General features: G+C 42.4%; 1 protein-coding gene across 2 annotated transcripts in view; it reads right to left on the bottom strand.

The window, feature by feature from the left end:
• Positions 1 to 1,513: 1,513 nt before the first annotated feature.
• The window catches only part of TFEB (transcription factor EB), a 68,988-nt gene continuing 59,273 nt past the window's right edge, over positions 1,514 to 11,228 (bottom strand). For both annotated transcript variants that reach the window (XM_081010099.1, XM_081010100.1), the window contains exons 8-11: positions 10,026 to 10,101; positions 9,512 to 9,659; positions 3,453 to 9,177; positions 1,514 to 3,174 (exon numbers count right to left, since the gene is read on the bottom strand). In XM_081010099.1, the coding sequence (XP_080866225.1) occupies positions 8,722 to 9,177; positions 9,512 to 9,659; positions 10,026 to 10,101 (680 nt within the window). In that variant the 3' untranslated portion in view covers positions 1,514 to 3,174; positions 3,453 to 8,721. The remainder of the gene's footprint in view (positions 3,175 to 3,452; positions 9,178 to 9,511; positions 9,660 to 10,025; positions 10,102 to 11,228) is intronic.

The raw sequence follows: 11,228 nt of genomic DNA, 5'->3' as shown, positions 1-11,228 counted from the left end.
CCCCCTCCATGCCCCACAGATACAGGAGAAAATCATGTATTGATCTCCAGTGCCCAGTATTGCTGTTTCCTTATCCCACAGGGAAAGAGAGAAAGTATATAGATTTCTTCTGTACCTCAATGATCAGTGTTTTTCCAAGCGTTACTAGTTCCATAACCACTGAATGAACTGCCATTTCAACCACATTAAACAGGTGGCTCCAGTCTTTCGTTCCACTCTTTGGGGATGTGTGTTGGGCTTCCCATTAGCCCCAGCAGAGCATGGTCAATGGCAATGGGTGATCAGAGTTGTAGTTCAGCAACTTCTGGAGGGTCAAAGTTTCCCTGCACCTGCACTTTATCATCACTGATGACAAGTGAATCCACTACTACTTCTGCAGGTCCCATCGGGTATGGTGTAATGGAAGCAGCCAACTGGGCCTTAGGACAGCCTGGATAAGTAGCTACCCATGCAGAGATATGGAGAAAAGGCACAAGGTCACCGGTAGGAGCAAGCAGAATAATTTCATAGCAGAGGTCCGAGATGAGATTCAGACTGGGATTTCCTGATCATAGCTCAGTCTCTTCACTATACTAGTTTTATGTTATCCTCCCTGTCTCCCTTTAGACAGTAAAGCTGCAGATAGCATGATTTTATTAAAGTCCAGAACATTTAGGTGCCTTACATCACAATCTTACATCAAATTTAAGTGCCTTACATCATATTCTTTAGAAATGAAAGTCAGGAAGCCAACTGGTACTACCAGATCTCAAACAGCAAGGTATTAACAAATATTGTGTGTTTCTTCCCCATTCTGACCCTTAAAACTACACATATTTAATGGGATTTGGGCTCAAATATTAAAATTGAATGGGGGTGGGAAGCAATAGGAAATGTAGCACATAACCAGTTGGACTAACTGTACACAAAACAAATTTAAATCCCTCTTTCCACACTGCTTGCTATTCATGGGCGTGCATAGATAACTTGTCAGTTTCGCATGCCATAAAGAAAGTATGACAAAGTTATGTTCATTTGTGCATGAAAGGTAAGCCACAGATCTGCCAGACAGGAGTTTTAAAGCTCTGGGACAGCCATGCCAACAGCACCACCTTGTGCTCTTAATCCTCAAGCACAATTTGTTTAAAGAGCATAAATCCATGTAAGTTTCCAGATTTGCAAGGGAAATGGTTTACCTGTAGCATCAAAGATAGCATCACCTTGCAAATTGCTGTATATTGCAATTTTGTCCCACTCTGCCCTGAAAAGGCTTGAAGTCTTCCTCTCTGAAAGCTACATCTGGTGAAGTGGATGGAAAGTAGATCCCCGCGTCTCCAGTTTTTGTAATTAGTTTGTCCTTCCCGTTGTTTCTTCTGCGCTATTTTGAAGACAGTCTTTCTCAAAAGGCTTCACCCTCCCTAAACTACTGTACATTGAATGTGCCACTTCTATAATCACTATAGCGTGGCAGTTCCTATTGAAATGCTTTCGTGTGCTCCCTTGTATCCCAAAAGAATCAGATGTTCTCAATCGATTGTAAATAAATAAATTTTAATGATTTTTTTCCTCTGTTCCAGTCCATTATTTTATACATTTATTTATAAAACAGTAGTAACATTTCAGAATCAGAGCGTGGTGCATTTTTCTTTTTCTTTGTTTTATTAAAAACAACATTCTTTTAAAAATTTGTGACTAATTCTCAAAAAAGGCCAGCCCCTCACTTCTCACACTGGAAGAGATTTTGGTAAAGTACCTTTTATCTGTTCCAGTGGGGAGCCATATATAATATCTACTTCATAGTTTATAATTAATCCTTGCTGTGTATACAGTATACACAACTTCACCATATAAGTCAACAAAGCATGCTGTGCTATGGCATATACTAGCATGTAGAAACGAAGGTAAAGAGAACATATAAAAATCTTTGCCCCCCAAAGTTTAAAGAAATGTGACCACTGATTTCAAGTACCTAGCATGAGACATCTCAATAGTCTAACATTTTTAAGAAAGGAACTTATGAGTACAATACTTTGTGAAAATTAGGTCCCTTTCAGTTGCTTGAGACTGATCTTATTTGCAAGCTAAGGCATCAAAAAAACTGCTAGATTATTTTTTTTGGGGGGGGGAGAAAACATTCTGGCTTCTATCTCCAAATTCACATGTTTTTCAAAGCCTACTGGATCATGTTGAGTTGAAGATTACAAACAGATCAGACATTAAAGCTACAATCCTGTGCACACATACCTAGGAGCAAGCCTCAATGAGCACAGTGGGATTTATCAATAAACAGGCATAGTGTTGCACTGTTAGATTGTGCAAGCCTATGCATACTTATTTGGAAGTATATCCCATTGGACTTAAGGGGACTTACATCTGAGTAAATGGGCTCAGGATTGTGCTGTTAGACTGGGTTTGGGGTTTTTTTTAAGCTCTAGTTTTGCAGATAACATGATTTTTCTGTCCCAGATAAGGAAGAAATACAAATATGCCATAGTTTAAAATCCTGAGAAGAAAAGAGGCTGAAAACCACAGGCTTTTTGAACAAATATTACATTCACATCCTATACCTATATCTTGTAAATCAAGCACACTGCATAATGCATGTAATAACCGCATTCTGTCTCTGCAGAAGCACTTCATGAACATGAGAGTTCTAACATGTAATATAATGAATTGAGAAAGAACCTTCCAATAAGTCATTTTCTCTATTCCTCCCCCACTCAGTCTTTTCCAGGTATCTGCGCTATAATTCTGCAGATCCTTCCAATATAGTCTTTGTACAAACGGAAGCTTTTTCTTAATACATATTATTACATGCTTTAATACATTTACAATTGATTGTAAAGCACCAACCCAACCTTATGCTCTCCTTCTGCCCCCAAACAGGGTTTCTAATATCCCCTGCCTTTTCAAAATTCCCCCTCAAACTCACAACATGCACTGAACGCTTGCATTCAAGTTGCCATACATTTTACTGCCGATAACACAGCTTGCACACCCATTGGCCTTTGGCAGGAGTTCACAATACTTTCTAGTCCAACAGTGTACAAACTGTGTCTCAAAGGGCCTACGTCTAATGCCCGCTATCCTTCCACAGATACTTGAAATAAACCAATAGTTATGGAACTACTGTACATATGTTAGCAAAGAACAACGGAAAGTGGGGTGGGGTGGTTCATGAAAGTCTAGGCCAGTCTTCCCTAACCTGGTGTTTTGGAATAAAAAAATCCTTCCAGTAGCACCTTTAAGACCAACTAAGTTAGTTCTTGGTATGAGCTTTCGTGTGCAAGCACACTTCTTCAGATACACTGAAACAGAAGTTGCCAGATCCTTCTATAGGCAACTTCTGTTTCAGTGTATCTGAAGAAGTGTGCTTGCACACGAAAGCTCATACCAAGAACTAACTTAGTTGGTCTTAAAGGTGCTACTGGAAGGATTTTTTTATTTTGATTATGGCAGACCAACACGGCTACCTATCTGCAACTGGTGTTTTGGACTACAACTCGCAGCAGCCCCAACTAGCACAGCCATATTGGCTGGCTGGCTGGCTGGGAATTGGGATCCAAAACATCTGGAGAGCACCAGGTTAATGAAGGCTGCCCTAGGTTGTCATCCAGACCATACTTGGTTCTACCAAATTCCTCTTTAGGAAATCTGCCAAATATATATTTTATGATAAAAATATTCCAACTTTGCAAAATGCACTATGGTGCAAAATCAAGTCCGATTGGTTTTGGTCTCACATGGCTGCATGTCTAGGTATGTTCTTCTGGATGACTAAATCAATACTTGCTACGTTAATTACCAAAGCAGCACAAGCCCTAGTCCAGCACCACTAGGCACTATCATCCATATCCCCCTTTATGGGCAAAGCAGGAGAAGTTGCCTTACTGTGGGGAATGATGTTTTTTTAAAAAAAATAGTGGGGGGGGGGGAATGTGCTTGTTCCACTGCTAGACCTTTGAAGAAAAATACATTTAAACGGAGGAAAATAAAATAGCATTGCATTTGTAGGAAGAAGACAGAATTGTGTTGGTTGCAATTATGTCACAAGCATCTTCCAAGATGTGTACCATGATACTAGTGTAACCTTGTAAGGCTGTGGTTGCTGTGGGCAGAGGAAAGTGCATCTCCTACATCAGTGGTTGCCAATTGGTGGTCCACGGACCCCAGGGAGTCCACATAACCCATGCAGGGGTCTGCAGCACCATCCACATAACAAAAACTACCACAGAGATATTAAAAAATTCAAAGTAGGGGATCCATAGTATTTGGGTAATTGGGAACCACTGTCCTACATAATCTGTTGATGAAAATCTGCTCAGTTCTGATTCGCTGTTTTCTTGCCCAGATGTTCACATAGCCTTAAATCTTCTGTTCTTCTGACTGAGAAGCAACAGAAGTGAATTGGAAAACAATCAGATCAGTTTTAAATGGGTTACTGTGGCACAAAACTGTGACACTGCATGCGTTTACAGAAGGTGCTTTGTCACAAAAGGATTGCAATGTTTTCAGAATACAGATACCTCAGTGATACAAAATGCTCATTGCTGTGGCACTGAAAACACTAAAACAAGCCCTGGATGAACTTGGAGCTGAGTTGTCTAAGTGGTTTTACCAAATTCCTCATTTTTGAAATATTCCAATCTGCTAGAGGTAGAGCCACATACTCCCCACCTGAATTTTGCTGCAGATAAAATTCAGCAGGTAGCTTGGAGAAAGAAGTACCACCTTCCCTAAACAGCACATCTGCTGCATGGAATTTGCTTGCAAGCATGTCACATGCTTCTACTGGATAAGCGATGACTGACTAGTGATTTACTCTCCCTCCAAGCAGACACCAATTTGTGAACTTTTGAGCTGTTTATTATTTTCACTCTTTGAAGGCTGTACAATCCCTTGCTGTACAGCTCCAGCAATTGAGTAGTCATCTAACCATTTTTTTTAAAAAAAGTAGCAAATCCCAGAAAGGCTACACACCATTATTTTGCTTAGCTGAGTTTTTTAAAAAATAATCTTTGGATGTTGTGTCCTTTCCCTCTCCTACATATGTCTACCTCCCTCATTTCTAGAGTGCGCAGATGGAACACTGTAAGAAGGTGAGTGGGGAGGACTTGCAAGAGCATCATAAATAGCTAAATATACAGCTAGGACTTTGTTTGACTGATTGTGCAGAAAGACCCTACAAAAATATAGAAGCACAGGAGACTGAAGGCACTGCTTTGTCTGAAAGGAATATGCTGATGGCTCTTTGGCAGATGGCTCATGGTTATGGAATTGAAATCTCTACCAAAAAAACATGTTTCAGAGAAAAAGGAAGCTTTTACCTGAAATGCTAAAGTTAGTTCCCTTTCGTTCGGGTTTTTCCTCAGTTGTTTAATAGAGGAAGTTGTCATATAATCAGGTCAGATACTTGGGTCCATCTAGCTCAAGTCTTGTCTGCTCTGACTAGCAGGAGGCTCTTCAAGTTCTCAAGCTGAGGTCTCTTGCATCACCTCCTACTTGACCATTTGGGGATCTTTTGCATGCAAAGCACAAGCTCTTCCACTGAACCATGGGCTCTCTAAATATGTCAATAAGTATTCTGAGAAGAAGTCAGAGCTTCCTTTCTCCATAGATCCAAAATGAGAAGCAGATTCTAGATACCATCAAGGCATGCACACTGCAAGTCCAAAAAGACTAGAGCAGACTTAAGAAGCTAAATGTAATAATCTGAACAGTATCACTTGACACTTCCCCAGGCTCACAAACACAACATGTCCCTGTCCCCATGTGACTAGATTTTTCCACTTGCTTCTCCAAAATATCTCTATCACACACGGAGCAACTTAACCAAGGAACTGAGATTCAGTTGGAGCCAAAGTCTCCTAACTTCATAGGCTTGGTGACACTAGAGGCTCATCCATGATTCCTTTTGCCCTGCCACTTTCCCCCCAGGGAAAACCCATGGTTTAGCACAGAATCAGAACAAACATCAACCAGGTCTTCCACAGATTGCTGTTTGTTCCAATTTAGTGTTAAAGAGCGGGTTTTCCGAGGGAAAGGGACAAAGGGACAAAGGCAAAAGTGCTCAGACTCATGCTTACAAGCCCTGTGGCAGCAATCTACCCTAAGGCCACTGAACATTGATCCATCTGTGATTACTTACATTCAAGCACCACCAAGCATATTGCTCTGCCAAAAACATCAGGCCAAGTCTCTGTGCAACGTACACGTGAAGCAGCTCGTAGTGCAATAGAAGATTTTCATCTGATGCAACATACAAGGTGCCAAACAGGCAGAAAGGAGGTCCTCGCTTCTTTTGAACTTCCTGAGTTACCAGTGGGACTGAAGAAATGTAGAGCATACAATTCAGCCACAGCTACCAGGGGCTGGTCAAGGACAGATAATGTCAGGCACTAATGGGCTGGACCTGCAAAGCACCACAATTCCTAAGTGACTGGAAGGATTATTGAGCCCTGACCAAAATGCCCTGAGACATTGAAGCACTGATGGTAGGCATAAAATCTAGTTACTCTGAGACCTGCCCAAGACTGCCTGGAAGAGTGAGGTGCAGAGAAGTTAGGCTGCAAAAAGAAACAGCTGGTGATCTTATCAGTTCTAGGAGATAGCAGTTGCCAAAACACTCAAATAAAGCTGTGAAGTAAACCAAGGCACACACCTTCAGAACTGATAGAATTTCTCATTCATACATTGGTTGACAATAGGGGGGGAAAGAAGATTCCTTGCTGCAATGTCTCCATCTTAATTTGAATTGTATAAGAGGGTGTCCAGGATAGGAAATGCAAGGTCAGGAGAGTTGTGTATGCTTGGGGTGTTCCTCACCATGTATATAAGTCCATGTGCAAACTACCAACTTGTGTTAACCACTTAAAAGTAGCAGGCCACAAATAATAGCAGTTTTTCATGGCATTTTGATTTGCAGTTGTTACTGGAAATAGGTGCACCAAACATTTGCACATGTAGTGGGAGAGTGACACATACATTCCAAAATAAAGAGGCATAAGTGAATGTATGTATGTATTGTTATTATTATGATTAATTTGATTTCTTACTCGCCCTTTGCCATAAGGTCCCAGGCCAGGTTACAGCAATTTTAAAATACAATATTAAAATCAGTTTAAAACAAATGCGCTCAGAATCACACTAGAGTTTGCACTAGCTTAGCTGAAGAAGCTTAATCAAACTGGTGCAAAGGAAGATTCTTTGAGCTCCTTTCAGGGACAAGGAGGGCTTAGGGACACGGGATGGAATTTGTAAGGTTCTAAAAAAATGTATTCATTTGTAGCAAAGTTACTGATGTATGGCATCCAGCATGAAGGGGCCACAGATTGAGCTGCTGCCACCTAGATTGATGGGCTGTGGCCTCAGTCCTCAACTACCATACACATGGGTGGTGGTGGGAAAACAAACATGCAGCTGGAGATACTTTGCAAGATTTTTTTTCTACAGCTAGCAGTGGTTTTAAATGGAAGGACAGCTTACCCATTTTGCTAGGTGAATGATGGCAATAGTTTGAAATATATCGAAGTGCACACATGCACTCCATAGGGCTACCCAGGATGACAGTCAAAAAGATTAAAATGGAGGATGGACACAAGCCAAAATTAGCCATCAACAGGCCGAGCTTTGGACAACTCAGACTAAAGGTCTAATCGAAATCTAATGGAGTGTGCATTTTGAAAGCCGTCAAAAAGTTAATTAAGGCTGCCATTATCCCACTTGGGCTTCTGACTTTAGCAAAAGCTCTGCAAGAGCAATCACATTATCCTTCCATCTCTCCAAAGAACTGATACAAAATCACCACCCATCGCACCACACTGCTAAGTGGTAGCACCGCACTATCTTGCAGGGTCTACTGGATATCCCTGCCCTGTACAGTGGTACCTCTGGTTATGAATGGAATCCATTTCGGAGGTCCGTTGACAACTGGAAACAGTTCTCAACCTGAGGCGCGCTTTCGCTAATGGCGCCCCTGGCACGCAATTTCCACTCACAACCTGGGGCAAAGTTTGCAACCAGGAGCGGCTACTTCCGGGTTAGCGGAGCTCGTAGCGGAGCATGCACAACCAGAGGTACCACTGTATAAGGAAAGGAGCCCCAATATGGGAGTCAGCATGACGACAGGAGTTTTATTTATTTAGCGAACTTATATCCCGCCTTTAAGAAAAAACAGTTTCTCATAAGGCGGTGGTTAAAAAGGAACGGGGGGCACAGTGAGGCTTAAGGGATGTGCTAGTCCTCAAGAAGAAAAAGAGATTAGCACCAAGCCTTGGTTAAAGCTGCTTCTCAAACAGGACAAGCTGCCACCCAGCCGTCAACACTAAAATCACATTGTTGCATAAATGCTCAAACTGGATCTGCAGGACACGTAGTATTAAAGGCACAGGGCCCTGAGATACACCTGCAGGGATCTGAAAGGCCATAAAGGGGCCATAAGAAAACCATGATCATCCCGTGGTCACGGCAGAGGAGGCAAGGCTGCTTGGGGGTGGGGGGGTGTTTGGCAAATCAAGGCAGAAGAGAAACTTGGGGGTAACATTCCAAGAGCTGGGGTGAGCTTTGTGCAGAGCAATTCCTACCCCACGCGCGCACACAAACACAATCTCCTAGTTCAGGAGGCATCTCTGTTCAGTCTCATATGCCCTTTGTGTAAGCCTGCAGGGATAAGGCAGAGGGACGAATCTTCAGAAAACAAACAATATTTTGACTCCAAGTCTTTTCTGCCTTAGAAGCTTCTCATCACAGCATATCTGTGTCCTCCATGCTGAAGCTGCTTCTGCGACTGCTAGCCTTTGAAGCCTCCGGGGACACGGCAGAGAACAAGGGGTCAGACGCCATGGGCAGCATGGTATCCTCCATCAGCATCAAGTCCAGCTCCTTCTTGGACAGGGAAGGGAAGGAGACGTTTTGGCTGGGGTCCAGAGGGTCGTGGAAGCCTCTCGAGTTGTCGTCAAAGCTCAGGCCGTGAGTGAAGTCCAGCTGGTGGTAAGGGGACTGAGGAGGAGCAAAGTGAGGCTGGTGCTGCTGAGCCTCCTGCTCAGGGTGGAGTGGCGGCTGTGGTGGCGGCTGGATCTCTGTTGTGTCCTCTTCTCCAGGGGTTTCTTGCTTCACAACTTGCTGAGCGAGTTCAGCCATGTTCAAGCCAGAAGGCGAAGCAGTTGGAAGGCCATGGACTCGGGCCTGCATCTCCAGCTCCTTTAGGACAAGGCACACAAACATGACAACAGTCCAACAGGTGAGCAAGCAACAAGATCTCCACCCACCCAAAGTTCCAATAGGCATTACTAACGGCAGTAATGCTTTCACGTGGGTGAAGGCCACAGTAAGAATCAGCTTTGCAGCCAAGGTTGAGAAGCTCTTTCATCTATTCCCTGAGCACAAGATTATGAGACAGGGCTACCAACTGGAATGGGGGTAGGGATGAGGAAAGTGATGGTTGAAGGAATGAATGGGTAAAAGGAAGGCAGTTGCTATATGCACATAAGAGATTTAGGAGGCGCGAGCACAAGACAAAAAGATGGGGACTCACCTGTATGCGGAGCCAGAGCTGCTTATTTGCCATTTCCAGGTGCCGAGAATGATTCTCAAGATCTCGTGACCTTTGCAAGTCTTTCTGCATCCTCCTGATGTAATCAACAGAGGCTTTCAGGATTGTCCCTTTGTTCCAGCGCACATCCCTGGAAAAAGACATAGGAGCAGAATGTTAAGAGAATAAAAGGATGATGTCCAGATTCAGGAAAGTTCTGGAGGCAATTATGCTCAGAGCATAATTAGTGTTGAAACACAAATGAAGGGGGAAAGCTCAAACATCATACTAACTTTTATCTGCCTCTAACAAATCTTTTATTTAAGGCTTAAAGAAGTTTGGAATTTTAGCTGAGACAAAAGGTGTGTTGTGAATATTTGGGAGGCAGAAGTGAAAGTAGTGTTTTCAATGAATATGGAAAAATGATTTCCCAGAAGGCTTTATTCCCGTTGCCTGTTTCAGAGCATGAGGCTCTTCAGGAGGCATTAGGATAATTGAACATTTGAGCGCAACTTACAGGTCTCCAGCTTTGGGGATCAGCATTCCTAGTTCCTTAATGCGATCATTGATGTTGAACCTTCGTCTTCTTTCAACTAAGAGAAAAACAAAAATAGTGGGGAAATGGAATATTTATTAAAGTATACAATAAAAAATGAACACAAGGGTGCCAAAATAAATGAATAAATATCATCTGATGAAAGAAAGTATGAATCAATTGAGAACTGTATCTAATGTTGCCGTTCCACTCACTCAAGGGAGTTCCACTTATGCAGCAGAACTTCCCCTCCTCTCCCTTGTAGCACCCCCACACCCTCAGAATCTTTTTAACAGGTTTGGGGGACCCTCTGGAGTAGTTTTGGGAGGTATGTGGGGGAGAGGAGAAGGAAGTCTTATTGTGCAAGTGTAACACTGCCTGTGCTGCCTTGGATAAAATCCTAAAGCTGCATATATTTGCATCCAAAAACACACACACAGTGACTGTGTGCATACACATTTGCAAGTATATGCAGTGTGCATAACAACAACAACAAAAAAGCAGTTTTGGTGTAACAGAAAGAAGGTCACAAGTAGAGACAGAGTTAGCCAATAGGATAGAAATAACTTGCAGTTCAGAATGCCTTTTTCTGGCTGGCTGTTTTAGCTAATGGATCTGTCTGTTTGGAGTTAATATGCTAATTGCTTTCATTTATACACTGCTTGCATATTTTTAAATAAACCAATACAAACATTATACTACATATGACAAGCAATTTCTCCTCCAAAAAAATCCAGGTAACACCGTGACTAAAATGGTTATTCCCCAGATTGGCAGCATGGCTTTCTTTCTTTATCCCAAGAGCAGCAGCATCGAACTGATTATCTTCCATTCTTATAGCTAATTATATTAAAACAGGTGTCTGCTTTTGAAATGAAATGTAAAAAGAAACACAAAGTTGCAGTTGCTGATTTCTTCCAGACCAAGGCAGCACAATTACATGAATCCATGCTTTAGCAGTGTTGGAAATAGCTGCCCACCTCCAAACCCCACGCCTTCTATGAACCACTCAGGTGATAAAAAGGCTTGCTGAGTGTTCCAAGTTGAATGGCTGAAGGATAAAACACAAAAGGTCCACATGAAGACAGACCCAGCTCTGTGCATATGCAACAGGTACAGAGTGTTCCTAACATCTCCATGTTCTGGGGTCCTTCTCTGCATCAAGACAGTCAGATACTTGCATTA

The sequence above is a fragment of the Podarcis pityusensis genome (genome assembly GCF_964106645.2).
Source record: "Podarcis pityusensis genome assembly, chromosome: 6".
Classification (NCBI taxonomy): domain Eukaryota; kingdom Metazoa; phylum Chordata; class Lepidosauria; order Squamata; family Lacertidae; genus Podarcis; species Podarcis pityusensis.
This window is presented reverse-complemented; position numbering and strand designations above follow the sequence as displayed.